Source organism: Osmerus mordax, chromosome 1 (genome assembly GCF_038355195.1).
Source record: "Osmerus mordax isolate fOsmMor3 chromosome 1, fOsmMor3.pri, whole genome shotgun sequence".
Taxonomy (NCBI): Eukaryota; Metazoa; Chordata; class Actinopteri; order Osmeriformes; family Osmeridae; genus Osmerus; species Osmerus mordax.
This window is the reverse complement of record NC_090050.1, coordinates 18,145,525-18,170,170: the sequence shown is the minus strand read 5'-3', so window position 1 is coordinate 18,170,170 and position 24,646 is coordinate 18,145,525. Positions and strand designations below refer to the sequence as shown.

Below are 24,646 nucleotides of genomic sequence, written 5' to 3'. Positions count from 1 at the left end.
TGTGTGTGTGTGTGTGTGTGTGTGTGTGTGTGTGTGTGTGTGTGTGTGTGTGTGTGTGTGTGTGTGTGGTGGTGGGGGGGGGTACATTACTGTATGTGTGCTTGCTGTTATGTGAATAGCTTTCTAACCCAAAGAGACCACTGGATGAGAATGTGTTTCTTGCTGCACTTGTGTGAGTGTGTGTGTGCTATATGTGTGTGTGTGTGTGTGGTGGTGGGGGGGTACATTACTGTATGTGTGCTTGCTGGTATGTGAATAGCTTTCTAACCCAAAGAGACCACTGGATGAGAATGTGTTTCTTGCTTCACTTCTATGTGTGTGGGTCTTTTATGATGGTTCCCATGTGCGTCTTAGCTGAGTTGACTCCCCAAGGTTACTGCTGGATATCAGGGGATTCATCAAGAACTGGGTAGGGAGAGGGAATCAATAGGGAGAGGGTGTGGTGACACAGAGGATGGTCTACTTAGGAGCCATGGGAAAGTGTCCTGAAGCATATACCAATGGTATGGCATCAAACCCAAGAATCTTCAGCCTGTGTATGATCATGCATTCCATTCCAAATGATCTCATTCAGTAAGAAAAGAACATTCACCCAATCCATTAGGCCTGCTAGACTGCTCTGAGGGTGATGTGGTTTCCACTCTGTAGGATCTCAAACCTACACGGTTATTTCTGTCAGAGCTAAGGTTATTTCAACCTAAAAACTATTTCAGGCAGAGCTAGATCAGGGGTCAAGACTGAAGATGATGGGATATATAAAGCAAACCTCAAATTGTGATCATTAGATGGACTTAGCAGGAGTGGGTGTGGCCCAGAAGGATTGAGCTTGGTGATCACATGACTAATGTTAGGATATTTGTGTGAGTGTGTGTTTATGTGTGTGTGTGTGTGGAGGCATGTCTCTGTGTGTGTACTGTACATGATATTCCAGAGACACTCAGCAGCTCCCTCCATGGCTCCATTACCCCCTCCCCCTCCCCCCTCCCCCCTCCCCCCTCCCCCTCCCCCCCCCCTCCTCCTCCCCCTCCCCCCTCCTCCCTCCTGCCATCATCAGCCTGATGGGTTTTCCATAAACAGCAGGAGGAAATGAGGAAACCTTCCATTTCATCTTCCCGCCATCCTCTCCCCGTGTTGGCCAGGTTCCCCTGCACCCGAACAACACCTTTCACTGTGAGGTCATAGGGATCAGCCTCTCCAAGAAATCCTTTCACTCCCAGACATAACATCAACACAGGCAGGCAACTTCTCATAAATACAGTTCCTACAGTGTCAAAACAAGCTTGAATTTTGTTTTTGTGAAGAGGGTTACTTAATTCTGGACATGGTTAATACCTATGATTTGACTAATAGGGAAGGTTTGTTGGTTTTCAACTATATATAAGGTGTTTGAGACAATATACAGATACAGAATACCATTCAGGCTGGTATTGTCTGTCTTCAAAGGCTGCATTGGAACCACTGTCTTCCAGCCTCAAGCTTCTCTTCCTGCCAGCTCTTAGTTTGCATGTGGTATCTATTTCCACTGTGATATCTCTGTAATACTGTACTGTATCTCCCTCTCACCCATCCCATCTTCATCTCCTAACTCCACCCCATTCTTAACACCGGCACCCCTCTCCTCCCTGATCCCTATCCTATCCACGCCACACCCCTCCCAAGTATCCACCCTCTCCTTACTCATCATCCCCTATTCTGCCCCACATTTCATGGACCACAAATCCTTTCCTTCTCCTCCCTATTCCCTACTAGGTTCCTGAAACTCTTTGAACAAATTTCCTGGAGACTTTGTGCCAACAAAGTAGTGACAAGACAAAAAAAAGAAGGGCTGACAGGCATGAACGTGGCTGGAACCTTGCACACCACCTCACCCGAGCCCCTTCCAGACCAGAAGCGCAGCTCCAACAGAGCAGCACTGCACATGATCTCAACACCCTGAGACAAGCTGAAGCAGGCTGGAGGGTTCTGCCTCTGTCTGCAGGATGGATGTGCTGTCTATACTCCTTGTTTCCCAGCATGGTGGTGGATGACACTGTCTGATTGTGCCGGGGATGATTTCATACAGTGAGATAACTGTTAATGGCGTGGCTTTGAACTGCCAGCAGAACACATGGGAGTGTTGTATTTTCATTTCCCGTCTCCATTCTCCAACACAGACAGATTTTTAGACCTGCTTCTCTCATCCAGTAAAAAGTTCCCCCCTTCTCTCTCCCCTGATGTTGTGTTATATAAGCACTGTCTTATGGCAGATGTCCCATCCATATGTTTCTAGGAGCGTCTTCTATAGGCTCCTTTTACTCTGTGCTACTGTGAATGTGTGGTCTCACTACACCCTTGAAGGTCTACCTCACTAGACCTAGAGGGCGCCATTTCACCAAGCACAACCACTGTCCTGTGTTCAGCCTGACAGAGAAATGTGATGCAAAGCATTAGAGTTTGAGTAACCAGTTACCATTGAGTTAACATTCATATCAATGTACTGTCCCACTGTCAATAGAGAGGTTCTCGTCTTGAGTCTTACGATATAGCATCTGTGGTTAAACTAGTGTTATATCCACTCACATCAAAAATGTTAAAAGATGAGAGGCTTTCAGCTTAATTTGCAACATGTGTGTGTGTGTGTGTGTGTGTGTGTGTGTGTGTGTGTGTGTGTGTGTGTGTGTGTGTGTGTGTGTGTGTGTGTGTGTGTGTGTGTGTGTGTGTGTGTGTGTGTGTGTGTGTGTGTGTGTGTGTGTGTATAGAATGGTCACTTAACACATTTGGAACATAGTTCAGATTCATTGAGCCACATTTCCTGATGATGTGTTGTATGATTCTAGCTACATGGCAGACTCAAAAGCTTTCAAGTTCTCTGCCATAATGTCGACATACATCCAACATGCTTTCTCAGAAATGTCTACTTTGAATGGCAGGTGGGTGCAGACGAGATGAAATGTATTTCTATCTCCATCCATCCGTCCGTCCACCCCATACTCCAAGTGTAAGATGTACCGTAAGTCTACATGTATTTTCACATTCAGAACTGCACTGCAGGCATTCAGTGAAAACAATAGCGAGATTGTAATGTTTACATATTCTAGTGTGTGTGTGTGTGTGTGTGTGTGTAGGACACATCTGCTTTGCATTGCAGGGTCCATACTGGGGCTCAGGTTACCTTCAGGACCAACTCTGTCCTGGTACTCCCAGTCTTTATCAGTCCCTTGAAGTGAGAGTGTTCATGTGGGTTCATCTCTGGCTGAATACCCATTCTAAAGTATAATGATAAAAAAATATGTAAGGTTTGTTGGGTATTAAGTATTGCTGTTAATGCAATCAAAATGTAATTGTCATAAAACGCCCCATAAACTGTTCAGACGGAACTTATTAGGAAGCGTGTATGTGCTGCTTTTACACAGAAAGTGATGACTGGGATTTAGGTCTGATCTGATGTGTCTGTTAGTGTTGTAACTTGTGATTAGTGACCTGTTTGTGAAAGTACAAAGCTGTAATCTTATAAAACCCCACTGGATGCATTATTTCTCATGTCCTGGAGACACAAACAGAGCATGTTTCCTCACTGTGTGACACCTGGCTCCAGAGGTGTAACATCTGGGACCCTCTGTGACGGACCAACGGATCAAATAAGATAGTTAGAAAACTTCATGGAACAAAGTTCGCCTCAGTCTTCACTGGCCCAGCCTGTCTCAAAGAGACAAACACATTCCTTGGAGGTTGAGAGGTTTTGGAGCTGTGTAATTGTATGAGGGGTCTGAATTAGTTTGTAGAAGAGTAGATTCCATTCTAAAGCTGGACATTTGACAGTGAAGGAATAAGAAAGAAAGAGTCTGAAATGAGGAGCTGGGCATTCTCAGGGTGAATTCATGGAATGAGCCAAAGGTTTGAGGACTCTTATTCCCTGAGCCCTGCTTAACCATCGTGTTCATGACCTGGGGCCATGGGGGGGGGGGGGGGGGGGGGTATAGCTCATCATCCCGTCAGGTTCCTGCCTTTGAAGTTCTGATTACCAGAGAACTGATTCCTTTCACTGTCTATATTAAAATTGTTGTGTTGCATATAACATACATTTTTACGCATGAACATACACACATGCACAGCCAGAAATCCTTACCAGCTGCAACACATTTAGACTTGCTTATACAGCATGCTCACGTATCAATAGTTAAGGTTAGCAGGTCTCAGAGTGGACAGGGTTCAGGTAAATGTTAGGGTTTCAAAATGTTACACTTAACTCAGAGTCCTCCCCTACCCCATCCTTCTTCTTGTTGTATAGCAGTTGTTTGGGTTCACGTGTTGTGTCTCTCAACAACATGTATAAAACATGATACATACATAATACATAATACATATCAATCGGTATCTTTAAACAGTTTGTTTAGAACAAAATACCAAATGGGCAATGACACGGAGGCCCTCTAAACTAAGCCTTCATAGGTGTTTGTGTGAACCCCACAAAACCATGTGAGACCATGTAGCGTCTGGCCTGAGTTACAGCAGGGTTAGGAAAGATAGTTAACCTTCAACCTCCCCAGCCTGGGTTGACTTTGCACAACAACAAGCCTAGAGAAAGAGTCCCTAACGTCTACGGGATGCACAGCGTCCCTCTCTGGAGCAGAACAGTGGACAAGAGGGGGCACGGGACACGTGAGGGGCTGGGCAGCTGCTGTGTAGCAGCGTGGGCATCACATTAGATGAGTAACTTGGTAGGTGAATACCCAGAGGCCCCCGGGGTCACTGGAGGGTCGGAGGGTCCGAACGCCACAGGCCCCAGGGGATGGAAACGTCCAAAGAGACAGGCAGGAATGTAAAATGTTTCCTGCTGCAGGAGGGAGAGAGTACAGCCCCTAACTCCTGGAGTTCAGGCATTGTTTATCTGCAAGGCCCTCATACATCGGGAATATTCTAGGATTAGCCCCTCTGACGAGGAAGTTAAAAACTTTCTAAAACCAGTTAACCCCAGCTCCTTTCCTACTGTAACTTCCTATCCTTTCTACATGACTAGTTCTACCTTTTCTTGCTGTGCAGCTAAATTTAAGTTAGGCATGTAACCAGGCCTATGAAGTCAAAGTCAACAGCTGTATCATAGTGGCAGGCTTCACCCTGACGACTTTGATAGCTTCATACTACACCATCTAAAAGAACTGACTGAATTAACACTGCACTGCCAACTATGTGGCTAGCAGCATCAGAGGTGCTCATTCCAAATCTGCAGATTTAGCCTTGTGGCCAGCATCACAGAAACCCAGTCTAAATTGGTGGCTAGCTTTATCATGAGTGGCCCCACTGGTGCAGACCACTATTTTGAGTTTACCCTATGTCAGCCATGCACAGTCCACACTGTGTATGTTGTCTCGTATGTGCATATATGTGTACATCCTCTTGGATGCCCACAAATGAGGGTGAACATAGTGTACAGTCATACATATAGACGACCACAAATGATAGTGTGTGATGCTAAATCGAGCTGGTAGACCAAACAGTATGGGTGTGCAATCAAATGTAACATGGGCAAGTACAGCCCCTCACTCCACACACCAGCCTTTCTCCCTCTCTTTGCCAAAAAATATATTAGGCCTTTTCCGCTCTTATTTCAGTTAAAGGTTTCTCCTCTGTACACAACTAGGAAATACAGGAGACTCTACATGAACATTTTCCTGTTTATTATCTCCTCTGATTCCAGACGGAGCTTTCTTATCTGAGTTGGAACCCCTTATCTAGAAACAGCTGCCCTCTCCATCTCTCCCCTCTCTCATCCACTAGTTACAGTAAAGCAAGCAAGCACAATCCCAAGATAGACAAAGTGAGTAAGGAGAGAAGAGAAGAGGCAGGCCACAGACTCTGAAGGAGGCCCAAGATAGGACCTCAGAACCACAGTAGATTCTCTCCAGGTACTCAGATGAAATATTTGAACAGTGAGTTCTAGGACAAGCTCATTTTCAGACTGAGAAAAGTGATTTTGTCATTCCAGGCAGACTCTGGAGTTCAGCGTTTGAATGAGTATTAGCACACAGCTCCTGGCTGTGCAGACACAGCCAGACATATGCAGGTATGCGGTGTTGCTATAACCCCCAAGAGATGGCTACAGGTCAGTGGAGAGGGATGAGGGTGGAATGGGTAGGAACGGGAGGGGGGACCCTGGAGATTGGGGTAAGGCTAGTCCCCCACCCACCCCCTTTAATGAGAAGAGCAGAACTTAGAGGAAACAGTGAGTAGAGGACTGTGGACGCCAGCACTGTGGGGGAACAGAGGGGGTTCAAGTCCGGAGAATATAGAGAGCTTGGCTGAGGGGTTCAATGTGCTCCACAGATGCAAACAATCCTGCTTAGCCACCCCACTTCAGACCACTCACTCTGGGGGAGAGAGGGGCTCCAGGAGGGGGCTGGGAGGCTGGGAGGGAGTTTGGGAAGGGGTGGGAGCTCAGGCAGTGGAAATAAAGATGGCAGACGAGGGGAGGAGAGAGGGGGGGAGAGAGGGGTGGAGTGGCGTGGGGCAGTCAGGGGGACAGAGAAGGGTAGAGAGGGGGATGGAGAAAAGGCAAGCAAGGAGTGATAGTTTTTCACAGTGTTTGGCAGAGTCCCTCTCAGTCTTGAACAGCTTCTTAGAGAGAGGGGAAGAGGAGGGACTGGCGTCTTTGTTCAGGTAGGGATGTGTGTGTGTGTGTGCGCGCACTTGTGTGTGTGTGCATGTGTGTGTACATGCATATATATAAATATATATTTTTTGTTTGTCTTTGTCTTTTAAATAGTTGATTGTAAAATATGAAAGAGGAAATGTAGAAATGGACACAGCTTCAACTTTTAGAGATCTTTTCCTCTTTGAATAAATAGATACTTATTTAACTTCCTAAAACTGTGCAAGGTTTGGCAGCTGTGGGAAACATTTACTGAGGAGACATTCAAGGATTTAGTTAGTCCTCAAAAAAAGTTTTCCTCTCTAAATTCCCAGTGGATCCCAAAGCATACAAGCAAACATAGCTAACGTCAAGGCAACAACCTTGCTTAAAAAACTGTGTCAGTGACTTCAACGTTAATCCTTCTAACCCCACATCTCTTCTCGGGACAATAACAGTTATCATGTTTGCAGCCATTAAGTATTAATAATCTAGCATATGAAGATTTTTCAAAGTTAAAAATTAAAACTTTGTCTATTAATAATCCCAGACTGTAGATTGCAAGTGGGACACTAAATATATCTTATAGGATAAAACATTGTGGTTAAACATGTAAGGAATAATCTTTTACCCCTGCACATCAGAATCCTCCTTATATTTATTCATGATGTGTAACACTTGTGACAGAGCTCTCTGTCTCCCTTCTCTGCCAGCTGTTTGAGCTGTGTGTCCAGTCTGTCCCAGCCGTGCGGCCAGCGAGGGTGTGACCATGCGCGTGGTGTGTGTGTTCCTGTTTGCTGCCCTTCTTCCCTCGTCTCTCTCCCAGAGACACGACCCCTTCCAGTGGCTGTCAGCCCTGCGTAGCCAAGGCTACCATGCAGACAACACGGGAGGGGAGTGCCCTGAGGAGTGTGACTGTCCTCCCTCCTTCCCCATCGCCATGTACTGTGACGGGCGTGGGCTGACGGTCATGCCCACTGTGCCCTCCCGTATGAAGTACCTGTACCTGCAGCACAACGCCATCACCGCCCTGCCTGACGAAGCCCTGGCCAACGCCACCAGCCTGGTGTGGATGATGATGCACTATAACCAGCTGTCCTCCGACCGCATCGGCAAGAAGGTAGAAAGCCATCTGGATCCCATCAACACAGTCATATATATACAGCCAGACTGAACAGTGTGACAGATTCTGATGTTACTCTCCTGAACACACCCCTCATGCGGTAGTGGTGCTGGAGATTGTTGGGACAGGGATGTGGGTCCTGAAGTATGGCCTGTACTGTACAGTATGTCCATGTGAATTATTTGCAGTGAATACAAGTGCACATGCTGCAAACATGTTATTAAAGTTGATTTAATTCCTTTGCAGACTAACAAAGTCTGATATGGGCTGGACAATCTGAATACTGTTGTTTTCTGACAAAGACCTCCATTGTACCATATGTTCTCCAGGCATTTGCCAAGCTGAAGAGTCTTGAACGCCTCTATCTGCAGCACAATAACCTGACCCGTGTTCCTCCAAACCTCCCACGCTCTCTCCGAGATCTACGCCTCAATGGCAATAGTATCAACAAGGTAACATTCACACAATTCACCAGGCACTGCTGAACACCTGTTTACTGGTCCTCATTACCTACTTGGGATTATGAGGAGAAATGAACATGAAATATATTATGTAACCTTGAACTGTTTGCTCTGTTGCCTAGGTAACACCTGCTGCCCTGGAGGGAATGGACAACTTAACCGTTCTGTATCTCCATGACAACGCTGTGACAGATATGGCTGCTTCACTGAAGGGGTTGAACTCTCTCACACTGCTGGATATCAGCGGCAACAAGCTCAAGAAGGTGTGTGTGTGTATGGGTGCATGTGTGTGAGAGTGCATGTGCTACCATCTGATAATGGATAACCGTCCTGTGTGGATCCCTGACAGGTCCCAGACGGTCTGCCAGAGCATCTCCACCAGCTGTACCTGGAGTCCAACTCCATCAGTGCTGTTCCAGAGGGCTTCCTGCGCCAGTTCTCCCAGCTACAGTACATCCGCATGGGCCACAACCAGATAACAGACAAGGGCATCCCCCCAAACACCTTCAATGTGACTGGCCTGGTGGAGCTGGACCTGAGCTACAACAAGCTAGAGAGGATCCCCCCTGTCAGTGCCACCCTGGAGCACCTGTACCTGCAGGCCAACCAAATCAAAGGTAGGGCACAGACACAAAAACACACACTCCAATGGCAAAGGATAAATTCTGAAAACAAGGTCTGTGTCTCTCTCTCTCTCTCCAGAGTTTACCCTGGGTAGCTTCTGCAGTGTTGTGGATGTGATGAACTTCTCCAAGCTGCGGACACTGCGACTGGATGGGAATGAGATCAGTGCCCAGGATGTGCCCTCTGACTCTGCCTTGTGTCTGCGCCTGGCAGCCACTATCGAGCTGTAGAAAATCCTCTAGATTCTGATCTAGGCTAAGATTAGCCTCCCCAACTCCTAACCTTAGCCATTGGTGGGGGGAAACTAAATAGGAATCTAATACTTTAAGTTGGTCTGGCTTTCATGCTGCCACTGGAGGGCAACAGACCTGAACTGCATTGCTGTAGTTCTATTTCTACAGCAGGTGGCAGCGTTTTGGTTTATACTGCTAATGTATCAGGTCCTGAAGTGAAGCAACAGAATGAAGCAACAGGCTGAATAGCCCAAAGGTCAGCTGCAACATGTTTACCTACAATTGTTTAATTACAGGTGATGATTCGTGTTGTTTTCATTAAACATATAATACTTGCAAAGCCACCTCATAAAAAGAAAAGCTTTTGGAATAAGTTTGTAAACTACATACCACATAGTCTTGTAGTGCTAATACATAGACTTTTGCCTAAAAGCTTCAGGTGACTCTTGTCTGTGTGAATGAGCTTGCATGTTTAATCCTCTCCTCAGTAGATCATGGTCAGTTTGACCACTCTTTTGTGGTGTGTAGATACATTATACTATGGGGTATTTTCAATATGTTTCTTGGTATTCTTTTGCAACCATAATTTTGTTGCGACAGCATTTGCAGGTGTTGAACAGTGCTATGAGTATTTACTCAATCACTTGGCCTCAGAGAACGCACTCACAAATGTACAATTACATATCACACTCCCAAGGCCTCCATACTTCCTAACCCCATATTAGTTATTTCTAGTCTCTACAAACTAGCTCAACACTTTTATTGCTATGGCGGTGTTGCTTTGTACTATGCAAACTGTTTTGTGCATTTGTCTTTTTCTGTGGCGCTAAAATTGACACATGAATGCATAGCATGTATTGATCTTCAAATTGACTAAGGTTGTGGTGTTTTAATACTAAGTGCCTGTCTTATGGAATGAATAAATAAAGGTAACCATTTTTACATGTACTGGGATGTGTTTGCTTGGTTTGTGTGTGTGTGTGTGAACTTGAACATACTCTGCCATTGTCTTAAAAGTGGAGTATGACCCCACCCCCATCATGACTATGGACTGTTTTCCTTTCTTACCTCTCCCGGCTGTTCTTACAAACCTGAACACTCTGTCAATACTACGTTTTCATAAGTCTTAGCAGGGTCAATTCTAGGATCAGACCTTTAGGGGTGCTCAGCCCTCAATGAGAATGTAACATGAATACAGTGCCTTGCAAAAGTGCTAAACCCCCTTGCTAATATAATCTCTAATTTTACTGGATAACAATGAATTCATTTATGTATTTTTCTGCAAAATATTGAATGAATGAAAAAACTAAGGATGTCCCTTTCTTCATGAACTACCAGCATCAAGTGATAATAAACAATAATACTTTTATTTTTATTTTTTATTATTATTATTTTTAGGGGTGAGATGAAATAAAAAGGGTTTAAAATCGCCACTGAGTCTTAGGATCAAACAAAAATTATGTTAGGTGGTTGGTGCTGGTTGGTGCTAGTTGAAGCTAGTTCTTCTAGCTAATTTAGAAAGAAATACATTTAATAGCATACATTCTAGCCTACTGGAAATATTAGCAATTGTTTTAGGGCATTTTGAATTGAAGTGCCGTCCAAACCACCGAGGTGAAGTTAGTTACATATTCGACATTCGTCTCACATTCGGAAGACGCTACTTTGCAGCGTCGCATTAGGGACCGGGTGAAAACTAAACCCTTCAATTTAGAAAATGTATGTGTTTCATAATATTTCTATGGATATAAAGCCTCAAACTGTTACCATATTATTCTAATAATGCCTGGCCTACTTCCACACCCTTTACCTTTTCAATCAAAGTTTTAACAAAATACAAATAAATAATTGAAAAAGTAAAGGGTGTAGAAAGTTATTAAGTTTATCGAGAATTTCATGCTATTTTCAGAGATTAGCAATTTTTTATCATTTAGTTTGAAGCTTAATTGAAAATATAAACGGTGTGGAAGTAGGCCAGACTTTATTAGAATAGCTAATCTGGTCTATATTTGAGATTTTTCTGTACAAAAGTTATCAGTGTTAGGGTTAGCATGAAAATAGCATGAAATCCTCGCTAATATTAATAACTTTTTCAGAATTGTACTGAAGAATCTCAAATATACACCAGATTATTCTATTTTCAGAGGTAAGCGATTTTCGATCATTTTGTTTGAAACTTAATTGAAAAAGTAAAAGCTGTGGAAGTATACCAGACATTGTTAGAATAATCTGGTGTCCAATTGAAGTTTTATATTCATGAACATATTATAAAATTCATAATTTTTAAAAATGGTATGGGTAGTTTAAACACGGTCCCTAACGCGACGCCCGAATGTGAGACGAATGTTGAATGTCGAATATGAAACTAACTTCACCTTGCTGTCCAAACCATAACCAACATTCTACCGCCACGTAGGGCTACATAATGATAGGATCAAGTTAGTAAGTTTCTGTTATGAGGTTGATGTCACATTTAGCCTTCCTTAAGGTTTGGCCAGTGTGGTTGGTCAGGTTTTGAATCCTAGGGTATTTACAGTCTCCTTAGTGTTGCGGTAGAAGAGTGAGGGTTTGACCACCTGACCATCATCCTATGATGAGACTGGTGTTGTTCCTGATTATCATGACATCCACAGCATGTGTTGATGAATGATCCAGTACAGTCATGTACACCTGTCATGTTTTCGTGGTCGGAAAAGCCACTGGTTAGGCAACAAGAGGCGGTGTTAGTCCGCTAGTGCTTTGTCATGGCAATGTTGAGATGCTTCCACTAATAACGTAGGCTTAGCTGAATGGAACTGACACACAGTAAAAAAAAAAAAAAAGCTGTGATAAGTGTTCTAGTAAGAATTGTAGAAGTGTACAGTTTCCTATAAATGCTACGTAATGGCTGTCACCTTTTATTATTAGGGTAGAGACCGCTTGAAGATAAGACCATGAGCTCAGTTTTACTCACCTGATACACTTTTCCATGTAGGCTAATATAGGCTACACTAAAATGCTTTGCCAGTCTGCTAATGTTTCGTCGCTAATCCCAACTCACATAATTTTTTATGTGGATTCATGTGTTTGTCCATATTGACCTCACAAAAGATCACATTAATATCAAGGCCACTGTATTTTTAAGAGTTTGTTTGTGTGCAAACGTCTGACTGCCATTGTTCGTAATACTGATTGTGTCGGGGTGCAGTAGTCGGGATCATCACTGACCACTGTCCAATAGAATGTCTTCCAAATATGGATCATGACAGTGATTGGCTAAAGACGTATAGGTTTCGCTCCAGCACACCGGACTTTAAATACTGTTCCTAAAGCATCCTGGAAAGACTTCAGACAGCTTCACATCAAGCAATCAGGATGAGGAAAGTCGGATTGAGCAGTTTTACAAACTTGGCGTTTAGAAATTCTGCGTCTACTGACACGGTAGGATATCATAACCAATGCTTAGACAGATAAGAAACACTGAAAGAAGGAACATCATATAGCGTTTTATTAGGCCATATGTATTATTTTGGTGGAGCCTTCAGCTCTAGTAATAACTTTAGTATGTACGCTGTTTGGTGTAATATTGTGCATTTTAAAGTGAATAGGTTGGCGTGCTGTTGAGTATTGATTTGGAAGAGTGAAACTGCATTGCACAGTTTGTCAATACCCACCTAGCAGCCAATGAGAAATGATACATTAATCAAGCCACATATAAAATAAAAACATGTGATATGACACTGAATATAGACTGGACAGGTACCACTGTCCTGTGCCCTACTGTTGCTTGGAGTAGATTTTGACCCGTAAGATAATCAATACGTTTATTATTTGCAGTATGTTCAATTTGTATGATCTGTCTGTTTCAGTTGAGGGAGAACAAACAGAAACAAGCCCCTGATGGGAACACAGATGAGAATGTAGAGAGGGGAAACTGGAGCAGTAAGAGCGAGTACTTGTTGTCTATGATTGGCTATGCAGTCGGTCTGGGAAACATATGGAGGTTCCCTTATCTGGCATACAAGAACGGAGGAGGTGAGTGGTGTTCCTACATCTGGTGATCCTACATCTGGTGATCCTACATCTGGTGTTGCTACATCTGGTGTTCCTACATCTGGTGATCCTACATCTGGTGTTCCTACATCTGGTGTTCCTACATCTGGTGATCCTACATCTGGTGTTCCTACATCTGGTGTTCCTACATCTGGTGATCCTACATCTGGTGTTCCTACATCTGGTGTTCCTACATCTGGTGTTCCTACATCTGGTGATCCTACATCTGGTGATCCTGCATCTGGTGTTCCTGCATCTGGTGTTGCTACATCTGAACCACTAAAGCTTTTCCAGAGTAGGATATGTTTGCACAATTACAGGAGGACGATGACATGGCAATTATTGATCCTCTCTCCCTCCTCTTTCATGTGTATTACCAGGTGCCTTCCTCATCCCTTACTCCATCATGTTGTTTGTCATTGGTATCCCTTTCTTTTTCCTGGAGTGCTCCATTGGCCAGTTCAGCAGCCAAGGGCCCATCAATGTGTGGAGGGCTGTGCCAGCAATGCAGGGTAAGACTGGGAATGCTCAACTGTCTCAACGCCAAATTCCAAATGGGACAACTCTGTATTGTAAAAATGAATGTAACTTGACAAGTAACTGGAGTGCATTCTCTCTTCCTCTTTCCTTTTTTACTTCTCTTTCTCTATCCAGGTGTGGGGATAGCAATGGTGTTATCGAACGTCATTGTAACCATCTACTATAATGTGCTCATAGCCTACTCCCTATTCTACTTGTTTTCTTCCTTCCAGTTTCCTCTGCCTTGGAGTGAATGTTCCAGCAACTGCAGCATCACACCTAAAGGTTCTGTTTAACTTCATGCTCTAAATTTGTTACTCGGAACTGTACTGTACTTAACTTTCCTCTCTGCAGTATTATATGCCAGAGTGAGTCATCATCAATAGCACTGACTGGAAGAAGGTGGTTATCTTAGAAACTTTCTAGGTGGCCAATATATCTACCCTGTCCCCCTGTGCCCTGCTTGCCTTTGTATAGACATCTGCAATGGGACAGCTGTCAATGAGAGTCTCAACCTGATGCTGGGAACGAATAGCACCTGTCATTCAAACAGCAGCACACTAAAGAGTGCTAGTGAAAAATACTGGGAGTGAGTACAATACACACAAACACACACACACTGGCTGTGGTGTATGAAACTGTTGTAGACTGATGGTGTGTTTGTAAAAAGCTGTTGCTTAGGTTACAACAATTTCTGAGTAGCTTGTCCAACACTTCCCCCCCCCCCTCTCTCTCTCTGTCTCTCTCTCTCTCTCTCTCTCTCTCTCTCTCTCTCTCTCTCTCTCTCAGTGAGGTAGTCCTGCAGCGCTCCAGTGGTATAGATGAAACTGGGCCAGTCGTCTGGTACCTGGCCCTCTGTCTGCTGTTGAGCTGGATCCTTGTGGGCGGGGCCATCTACAAAGGTGTAAAGTCTTCTGGGAAAGTGAGTCTGAAGCCAGAGGCCTCAGTCTTTTTCAGGCTCCCCCCATCCCCTTTCAATAGTGACTATGTCTGCATCTGTGTGTTTTGTTTCTGCTTCCTTTGCCCCCTTCCCTCCAAGGTGGTGTATGTCACAGCTACATTCCCCTATGTAGTGCTGTTCATCCTCCTGATCCGAGGTTTGACACTGGAGGGCGCTAAAGACGGGATCGATTTCTACATTGGCTCCAAGTCCAACTTCACTAAGCTGGGTGAGGCCGAGGTGAGGTTCCACGGGTACTGACCCCTCACCTTTACCTCAGTCACACTAATCCTGTGGCTGGAAACAGGAATCCTGTTGCTATGTCGATAGTAAACGTGACATAAACTTCTGCTTGTCAGCCTGTCGGTTTATGTCTGTCTGTCTGTGGCAGGTCTGGAAAGATGCTGCATCCCAGATCTTCTTTTCTCTGTCTGCAGCAAACGGTGGAATCATCACCCTAGCCTCCTATAACAGGTTCAAAAACAATGTGTATACGGACTCCATGGTTGTCTGCCTCATCAACTGTGGTAAGAATTTGGAGCGTGCATAACTCATGTCAGAAATGATTGCAGTTAAGCTCATCACTCAGATTTCATGAATGAACAAACGTTGTGTCATCTTCTTCTCTGTGTCGACTTAGCTACTAGTGTGTTTGCCGGTTTTGCCATCTTCTCCATCCTGGGTCACATGGCATTCATCTACGGGAAGCCTGTGACGGAGGTCGCCCAGGCAGGTTAGGCACGCCTGCTTGATGCCCTCTTACAGTACATGCTGCCCCGGCTTCTTCTATTTGTTCCCTGACAGTCGTGTGTTTGTGTGTGTGCAGAATTTGGACTGGTCTTCGTCGTGTACCCAGATGCCCTCTCCAAGCTTCCCATCTCTCCTCTGTGGTCCATCCTGTTCTTCGTCATGCTCCTCACCCTGGGACTGGACTCTCAGTTTGCTGGGATAGGTGAGAATGTCTGACCACAACGACAGCCAGGAACAAGCTTCGGAGTGCTGTTGTAAACCCCCAGCCCCTGTCTGTGGTCCTCAGAGGTTCTAACCACTTGCCTCCAGGATGCCTTCCCTCAAGCCCTGAAATCCAAGCGCTCCATCATCTCCGTGGTAACCTGTGCAGTCTTATTCCTGCTGGGCCTACTGTGTGTTACCAGGGTAGGTTCTCCCACACATCAACATCCTGGTACTGCCCTCACAAGTCTCTGCAAACTTGTTTACCATATACATTTTGCTTGTGTGTGCGTGTGTGTGTGTGTGCGTGTAGGGAGGGATCTACTGGGTGACTCTGATGGATCAGTTCTGCGGAGGCTGGGTCCGGTTGATGATTGCTGTCCTAGAGGTCCTTGGAGTCATTTACATATACGGTACACCTGGACCGAGAGATGATTATTATAGGGATTAGTAGCGATTGCATAATAAGAAACAAGTATAGATGATAAACAATTCATAATAAATGCAAATGACAATTGTGTTTGTGCGTGTGTGTCTCTAAAACAAAGGTGGAAACAGATTCATTAAAGACATAGAAATGATGATTGGTACCAAGAGCTTATGGTTCTGGTTTTGGTGGAGATCCTGCTGGTACTTTATTTCCCCCTGTGTCATCCTCGTAAGCAATTCATCCATCTATCCATACTGCCTCAAGGTATTCCATTCACTCAAGTTCCCTCGGCCTCTCAGCCCTGACCCAGACTGTTTTTGCTGCAGGTGATTCTGGCCTGGTCTCTGTTCACCTTCGAGGTCCCAACTTATGCAGGTGTACAGTACCCATGGTGGGGCATAGCACTGGGCTGGTGTATCACTGCCTTCTGTCTCATCTGGATCCCGATCATCGCTATTTACAAGTTCATCAGAGCATTGGGAGGACCATTGCAGGTGTGCATATGTGTGTAGCTGTAGTCATGTGTTAAACTGTATAACGTATAGCCTACTGTTTAATTCTTAGATATGTTCATCAGGTGCCAAAACTAATTGGTGTATGTGTGTATGCAGCGTTTGAAAGAGATGTGTTCTCCGACGGAGGCCTGGGGTCCCTACCTGGAGACGCACGGTGGAGAGCGCTACAAACGAGACATCAACTCCTACAGTCTCCCACAACTGTGAGGTGTGTGTGTGTGTGTGTGTGTGTGTGTGTGTGTGTGTGTGTGTGTGTGTGTGTGTGTGTGTGTGTGTGTGTGTGTGTGTGTGTGTGTGTGTGTGTGTGTGTGTGTGTGTGTGTGTGTGTGTGTGTGTGTGTGTGTGTGTGTGTGTGTGTGTGTGTGCAGTGAGACAGACAGACAGATGGACAGATATAGAGAGAGACTGTGTGTGTGTGGAAACATTCAAGCACACGTCAGACATTTCTGTTCTACAGTTGTATATCGGGGTTCTGTTAATCAACACTGAGGGACACATGGCAGGTTTTGTTAAGCATTACTTCATACCTGCTTCTGTTACCATCATCCTGGCGATGATGATGACGAAGATGATGATATGTTATTTTAAATGCCTTGATTGCAGTTAGGTTTTATTGTAGTTTGGTTTCAGTGCAATTTATATTGTATATCGTCTTTGTGTTTTTTTTGTTCTATATATGTGCTGCCTGTGTATTAATACATCTGTTTGCTTTGTTATGTTGTTTATGATGATGATCACATATTCTGTTGTTTGAATTGTATTTTTCCATCTCTCTGTTATGTGATGTCAGCAGCCTTGAATAGTTTGTCTTTTTTCACAATAGAGGCACACTTTTGTAGGTTGCTTCAAATTATGTTTATTACAGTCAGATCAGAAATGGTTTACAATTGTTACATGTAGCTGATGTTGTTCTACTGAGGGAGCTGAAGGGGAGGTTTAAGCCCAGTTGCAGCAGGAGCAGCTAGCGTCAAACACCAGTCCAGCAGCACAGTGCTGGGTGTAGGTTACTCCCTGGCTGCATTCATAGAAGTGGTTCTTGTTGGTGGGGTCTGGGAAGAGACCATTGGCCTTGCCAGCACAGAAGCCAGATCCTCCAGTGGCACCACCACCACTACCACCACTACCACCACCACCACTGGGCTTGGGAGGAGCCTGGGTAACGGGGGGGAGGGGGTCCGTGCGAGCAGCACAACCTGGAAGGGACAGGAGAGATTAGACAGTCATGTTGCTGTGCGTGTGTGCGTGTGTGCGTGTGTGTCTGCATGCATCACCTGCTCCAGTGCCCAGACCACTCTTTATGGTGTTGATCAGAGGGTATCTGCCCTGGCCGCAGAAGGTGCCAGTGAAGTCATCCAGATCCAGACTCCACACCATGGCTCCTCCAAAACCAGCCTGCTTCAGCCATTTGATCTGTGGGGAGGAAGAAAGTTTACAGACATGTATCACATGACCAGCTCCGTGTCATGTCAACTCGATAGTAGTGACACGCGCGCATGATGTAATACCTTGATCAGGAAGCTCTTGACATTGTCATATCCAACCCACATGTTCTTGCTGTCGTAAGCGTAGGGCACATCCTGGGTAGAGTCCCAAGCCTGGGTGGCACCCTGCTTCAGGAAGGTGCAGATCTGGTGGAAGGTGCAGTGAAAAGGGTTAGATTCTCCATGCTGTAAACACACGCACGTGCAGTACACAAGCATTCACACCCCCTCCCCTTCACACACACACACACACACACACACAGACCTCATAGTAAGCCCAGAATCCAGCCTGGCGGGTGAAGGTTCCAGCGGGGCCGGGGCCAGCGGAGGGAGCTCCTACTCCAGTGTTGGAGGCGGAAGCCAGGCGGAAGGTGTGGCCGTAGGTTGGGAAACCAACCAGCAGCTTCTCAGCTGGGACACCATTGCTCTTCCAGTACTTCATGGCGTAGTCCTGAAAACAGAAACGCTCACAGTGTTGATGGATCACCTCTATGAATATATTAAGCTTCTGTCAGACAGCGGGAAGTGGATAGAGAAATAGTAAGGAGTTCATCACTCACCACATTGAAGTAGATGAGGTCTCCCTGGTCAGATGGGCCTCTGTACAGAGGGCTGTTCTCCCCAGTGTTCTTTTCCCAGGAGCCATGGAAATCATAGGTCATCACGTGGAAGTAGTCCAGCACTCTGACAAAGACAAACTTAAGTTATCACCACAGCACAGTTGATAAAGAAACTTGTATATCCTGTGCGTGTGAGTGCGCGCAAACTGACTGTCCAATCTGGGCGATCTGGTATCCAGAGTCGATGGTTCCTTTCCCAGCAGACACGGCGGCGGTCAGCATCAGACGGGGGCGGTTGGTGCTCTTTCCTTCCTTCACGAATGCGCTCAGCAGTTCCTACACACACACAGACAACAGCAGAACGTGTCAATATTGTATGCATGAATGCACACAATTGATCCCAAAGTCGAAACGTAAGACTTTCGACAAGAGGATTTATGAGGCCTTGCTTCTCTTACTGTAAAGAGGCAGAGGAACATGTACTGGAGCTGTAGATCTGCAGGAGAGGGGGTCTGACAGTACCTGCACCAAGGTGGTGTAGCGCTGCTTGTCCTCTGGAGGGGAGCCTCTGGAGCCAGGGTATTCCCAGTCAATGTCCAGGCCATCAAACTGGTATTGACGGAGGAACTTGATCACACTGGTGATGAAGGTCTGCCGATTAGCAGCACTGGAGACCATGGCTGTGAACCTGAGGACAGACATGTAGCATCAGCATTCCGCTCTTCCTGGTTGGGTGCTGGGTTAGAGGCATGTGCGTGGATAAGAACACTCAGTCTGGATTTACTTCTGAGTGCCGAAGTTCCATCCTCCGATGGCCAACAGGGTCTTCAGGTTGCTGTTCCTAGAAACGCAGAGAAACAAAACAGCTCAGAGATGTGTGCACTTTTATGTGCTAGCGTGAGTGTGTGTATATGTGTGTTTAAATATGTGCATGTGCAAACCTGTAAATGTGCAAAAGCGTACAGACTTGTGCACTTGTGTGTGTGTGTGTGTGAGTACTTACTGGTTCTTGAGGGCCTGGAACTGTCCGTAGAGCTTCTCGTCGTCCCACTCGTAGGTCTTGATCTGGTTGCTGTCCATCCCAGCGAAGGCATAGATGAGGTGGTCACAGAGACATGGGTCAATGTCGGTAGGGAAATACTTCCCTGCTCCTGGTCGGTACTGTCCCCAGTTAGTGAAATAACAGGAGAGGATGTAGGAGGATCCTAGACAGAGATACAAAGAGATACAAAAAGATAGTGTTATTGTCGGGGTTAGGGTTAGTGTCAGGGTTTGTGCAGGACTCAGATAACGTAATTGATTGAAAATCCTGGATTGCATGATAAACAAAGGAATATGGTTATGGTCCACTCAAAGGGTAGGAATGTGGATGTTCATTGACTTTCGGTAGATTTATTTTACCACGTCAGTAAATCTTAGAGTGCAATTTGAGCTCAGAGGTCATAGAGGTATAAAATTCCAACCCTGTCCTCATGAACAGACTAACCATTATTTAAGTTTGTACTTACCTAGCTGCACATGCAGCAGGAGAGCCAATCCTACAAAGAGAAAAAGAGTGAGAGAGAGAGAAGTATGTTAAAGACAAGTCATGGAGAAATCATGAAGATGCAGGTGCACCGGTATCTGCTTACCAACGCAGATGAGTAGTTTGCCCATGTTGCCTCTGTACATTGGTGTGAGGGCTGATTGAACCTTATATAGCCCAGGCTCCTTCCTCTATCTGCACACTATGTTTGATCTGGCTTCTCCGCTATGGTTGATTCAGCAAAAGTCAGCATTCAGCCACATTGACGTTGGTCTTGACCGGAAATCAGATTGCATTGTGCCATGAAAACCTGATAAACTTCACACGTCCTTCTGGAATGATATAATTCCTTGCTTATTTAAGATATCAGTTTTCTAATGCAAGTTGCTGCCTATTTTAAAATCCCCCACCAACTGCACTTACAATACAGCTTGTTTGGGGTCAATCCATTTAAGTCTATCTTTAATTTGTCAACATATGTAACTATGTATTGAACATGTTGTTTTCACATTTACAAAATGCTTACCTTAATCTGTAAGAGCAATAAACTAATACATTCGTTTTGAGTTACGCCCCTGAAAAAACAACCACAGTAATAGACATCCACATCCATGAATTTCCTTTGGGATCCATAAAGTAAATTGAATTGAATGACATGATGGCAGTCTATCCAGAATGACTCTGGAAGTCACTACTGTGCCCTCTGTTAAGACGCTACAAGGGGTCATTGTCTAGGAGAGGCCAGAAAGTGTCTGACATCTGGTGCTGGTGTTTGCTCAGCGGTACCTAAGTGGCTGTACCTGCCTGCCTTATCATTCAAGAACACGTGTCAAACCCTCAGTACATAGCTGCAGTATCAGTCCACACACAAACACGTGATGCCCTGAACGACCTCTATGACACTGACAGGCTGCGTCACATATTCCTCAGCTGGATACTTGCTTACTACCTGTTTTCCTCTCTAGTGTGAACATATAAAGTACAACGCTTCCCACTAGTGTGGTCCCTCTTTATGTGGATTGAATGGAATTCATGTTGAAGGTGTATCAATAGGAATGTACCTGTTGTGGAAGGATGGCCTTTAGTGAAGATGGAGACTTGGAGAAGTCTACAGGTCTCCTACCATCTGTAGGTTTGCAGCAGCAGTGTCAAACATGACCATCAGAGGCCGCTGTTGTCCCATGACCAACTCGGAGCAGGTTATGACATTTTGTCCGTTTCCTACATAATCCCTCAAATTTGTCATGCAACTACACACCACCTTTTGCTTCTGTATTGTAATGGACCATTACGACCATATTTTATCACCATCCATCTCTCTGTCTTTCTATCTTTCTATCTCGTTCTCTAATTCTCTCTGTGTAACCCTCTACCATCCTTCTTCACCAGTAACCATGGTAACCCCAAAGCCAGCGATCCAGCGTGTTGACACTGAGAATAGACCTGTTGCCATTAACACATGACACATAAACACACACACACAAAGTCACGTACAAAGGGAAAGGAGAAACAATAAGCAGCTATTGCAGGCTTTATTCACCTTGGCCATCATCGTGCAGCTCAACTGTGTGGTAGGAAATGTCCATATTTTATTACCAAATGGGGTTTACTGTGCTGAGTACTGTGCTATACTGTGCTGCCTAGCTTTGAGTTGCTGTGTTTATTGATCCAGTAAATCCATGATGTAACATCCAGTTATGAGTTATATTCATGTCATGAGGAGAACTGCGCAACAGTCATAAGGTTGTGTTCTTCTAAAGTATGAGTCACACTTGAGGGTGTTTAGTGTCTCTCTCTCTCTCCCTCTCTCTCCCTCTTTCTGATGTAAGGTCTTCGGTATCTAGTTGCTATTAGATACTGCTGGGCCTGTCACCATGGCAGCAGATTCCCAATCATCGTCTCAGAAATATTTATGATTTCAACTCACACACACAAAGAGAGAGATTATATATAGAGAGATAATGTCTCAATCCATTCTTAAATACAATACATGGAGACAACAATTCTGTGGTAATTGTAGCATCTACATGTATATAATTTGTTGTTTCCGTATTTGCGTGTCTTTGTGTTGTGTGTGTGTGTGTGTGTGTGTGTAGGGTTGCCTACCTGTAGGGCTTTTTTATGTATGATTAATTTACAGTAACAGAAGCTGATACTGCAACATGCTTCAGCTTAAGTATCTATATGAGTCTAAACCATGTTTCAGTGAGAGCAGACTTACAAAGACACATACTATCCACACACATACACAAACATTCGAGAGGGTATCAATAGCGAGCTTGGAATTGTTGTTTGAAATGGTGCTGAAGGCTAGTGTAAGACAAGTGTTCGTCAGTAATTGTGGTAGCTTAAAAAAAAGGTATTCTGTTGCTATCCTGACATGGAAAAATGAACCTATTAAAAAAATCATCTTTCTTTCTCCCTCTCTCAGCTTCTCTCACGCATACCCACATACACTCCCCCACACTCACACACACAAAAGCCTTCACATAATCCAATGCAGTCATCAGCCTTTTGAGTTCTTATTGTGACACTTCTAACTGAATTAGTCACTGAGAGAAACATTTCTACACACTCTCCTCTGAAATATACATAGTGAAAAGATGTTTGTGACAGTATAACTGCACACGACGGTGCTGGGAGACAAAAGAGGGGAAGAAATGGAGGAGGAAGAGGAGAGGGAGAGGAGAGGAGAGGGAGAGGGAGAGGAGAAGAGAGGGAGAGGACAGGAGAGGAGAGGAGAGGGAGAGGAAAAGAGAGGGAGAGGAGAGGAGAGGAAGAGGAGTGGAGAGGAGAGGGAGAGGAAAGGAGAGGAGAGGAGAGGGAGGGAGGGAGGGAGGGAGGGAGGGAGGGAGGGAGGGAGGGAGGGAGGGAGGGAGGGAGGGAGGGAGGGAGAGGGAGGGAGGGAGGGAGGGAGGGAGGGAGGGAGGGAGGGAGGGAGGGAGGGAGGGAGGGAGGGAGAGGGAGAGGGAGAGGAGAGGAGAGGAGAGGAGAGGAGAGGAGAGGAGAGGAGAGGAGAGGAGAGGAGAGGAGAGGAGAGGAGAGGAGAGGAAAGGAGAGGAGGAGAAGAGAGGAGAGGAGAGGAGAAGAGAAGAGAGGAGAGGAGAGGAGAGGGAGAGGAAGCATAGCTCCGTTTTTTCTCTCCAATAAAAGCAACGCTCTCACAGAGTTGCTATGGCAACCTATTCTCATTTCTTTCAGCATGCTACCACTCACTGCTGTCTTTCTGTGTGTGTGTGTGTGTGTGTGTGTGTGATCTTGAATCAGCCTAATGAAGTAGAGAACCATTAGAGAACCAAATTGTCCAACAATAACAGGCCTATAAACCACATAAAGACATACATATGTAAAAGTAACTAATATAAAATATCTTGGAGAAATACAGATGAAATATATTAAAGTATTATGTTGTATATCATTTGTGTGTGTGTGTATGCATGTGTGTGTGTGTGCGTAAGTGTGTGTACCTAAAACATTGCTTTTATGAGATACCCTTTTTTCTCTCAGCCCTTCCTTTTCCTAACACTCAAGAAACGAATACGATTCAACAGTTAATGCTTTCATCCTCCTCTCCATCCATCCTCGCTTATCCTTCAGTATGTCCTCCTTTCATTACTGCTCATCCGACCACACAATACAAACATAATGCGTCCATCCACTTCCTCCGTCTGTCCTTGTAACTGGAGCATACTTAGTGAGGGGGGAGTACAGTACCCCCCAAGCACTTACTGTCTTTAATGCAACCTCTCTTTATTCTTCCTGTGTCACTCAGCCATCAAGCCGGTCCTTAAAGTCCCACTCTCTCAAGCTCTCAAAGCAGGAGCTGATATTTTTCTGCAGCAAGACAGAAATCCCAACTAAAGAGTAAATAAGCAATAATTGTGTGTAGGAACTTTATATCACAAGATAAACAATGACAGGAATTGAAAGTATGTGTTGCTGTGTTAAATGGAGTGTTGTCCATGTTCACTACTGACTGTAGAATTCATTAAGAACATACAAAGAGTTTTCCATATAGAGTTTGAAGACAGTTGGAAGGAAAAGGCCAATGGAAAGTGAATCTGCCGTTTAGTATGCAGCTCCACCAACACATGCACACACATACATTTACACTCTCATTGCCATAGGATTTCTGTACTCAAGACTGCTGAATTATTGTCATCATTTGTTAAGGAGAAGACCAAACTTCAGTCGGATGCTTTCTGTTTTTACCTTGACTGTCAACAATGAAGGATGAATGGCTGAGGTGGTAAACACAGTGACGCATGAATACAAAGAGAGAGAGAGGGAAGAGAGAGGGAATAAAGAGAGGAGGGAGAGGGAGGAGACAGAGGAGAGAGAGAGGGAGGAGACAGAGGAGAGAGAGGAGAGAGAAGTAAGGGAGGAGAGTTCTCATTAGAGGACTGTTGGAGGTTGATAGACCAGGTTTACTGGGCTCTTAGTGAGACAGACACTGAAACTGCAAACACACAGACACTCTCTCTCCATGACTCCTTCTTTCTTGTAAACACATAAAGAATATTATGTGTCAGTGCAAACAACAACTATGAATCTAGTGAGAAAATAACATTTGGACTGGAACCCTTAGTTTCCATTATAAAAGTACAACTTTCCTTACACTGTTTATTAATGTTAATCTTATGTTCCG

General features: G+C 44.9%; 3 protein-coding genes across 3 annotated transcripts; 2 read left to right on the top strand and 1 right to left on the bottom strand.

Moving 5' to 3' along the window:
* Positions 1–6,525: 6,525 nt before the first annotated feature.
* fmoda (fibromodulin a) lies at positions 6,526–9,993 on the top strand. The gene is made up of 6 exons (XM_067235948.1): positions 6,526–6,633; positions 7,318–7,724; positions 8,057–8,179; positions 8,311–8,451; positions 8,538–8,805; positions 8,891–9,993. The coding sequence occupies exons 2-6, from the start codon at positions 7,374–7,376 to the stop codon at positions 9,040–9,042; spliced, it is 1,035 nt and encodes a 344-aa protein (XP_067092049.1). The 5' UTR covers positions 6,526–6,633; positions 7,318–7,373; the 3' UTR covers positions 9,043–9,993.
* A 2,406-nt stretch (positions 9,994–12,399) lies between these two features.
* Positions 12,400–16,639, top strand: slc6a14 (solute carrier family 6 member 14). Its single transcript, XM_067238416.1, has 15 exons — positions 12,400–12,465; positions 12,894–13,059; positions 13,458–13,589; positions 13,732–13,881; positions 14,074–14,185; positions 14,386–14,518; positions 14,636–14,776; positions 14,928–15,063; positions 15,177–15,269; positions 15,363–15,488; positions 15,573–15,691; positions 15,801–15,900; positions 16,036–16,145; positions 16,244–16,411; positions 16,529–16,639. Exons 1-15 carry the CDS (start codon positions 12,400–12,402, stop codon positions 16,637–16,639), a joined length of 1,863 nt encoding a protein of 620 aa, XP_067094517.1.
* A 637-nt stretch (positions 16,640–17,276) lies between these two features.
* On the bottom strand, positions 17,277–20,144 carry LOC136959257 (acidic mammalian chitinase-like). Its single transcript, XM_067253576.1, has 11 exons — positions 20,105–20,144; positions 19,982–20,011; positions 19,477–19,678; positions 19,258–19,314; positions 18,996–19,161; positions 18,685–18,809; positions 18,474–18,597; positions 18,179–18,364; positions 17,938–18,060; positions 17,704–17,842; positions 17,277–17,625 (listed from the first exon to the last, which is right to left on the bottom strand). Exons 1-11 carry the CDS (start codon positions 20,142–20,144, stop codon positions 17,369–17,371), a joined length of 1,449 nt encoding a protein of 482 aa, XP_067109677.1. The 3' UTR covers positions 17,277–17,368.
* Between the last annotated feature and the right edge of the window lie 4,502 nt (positions 20,145–24,646).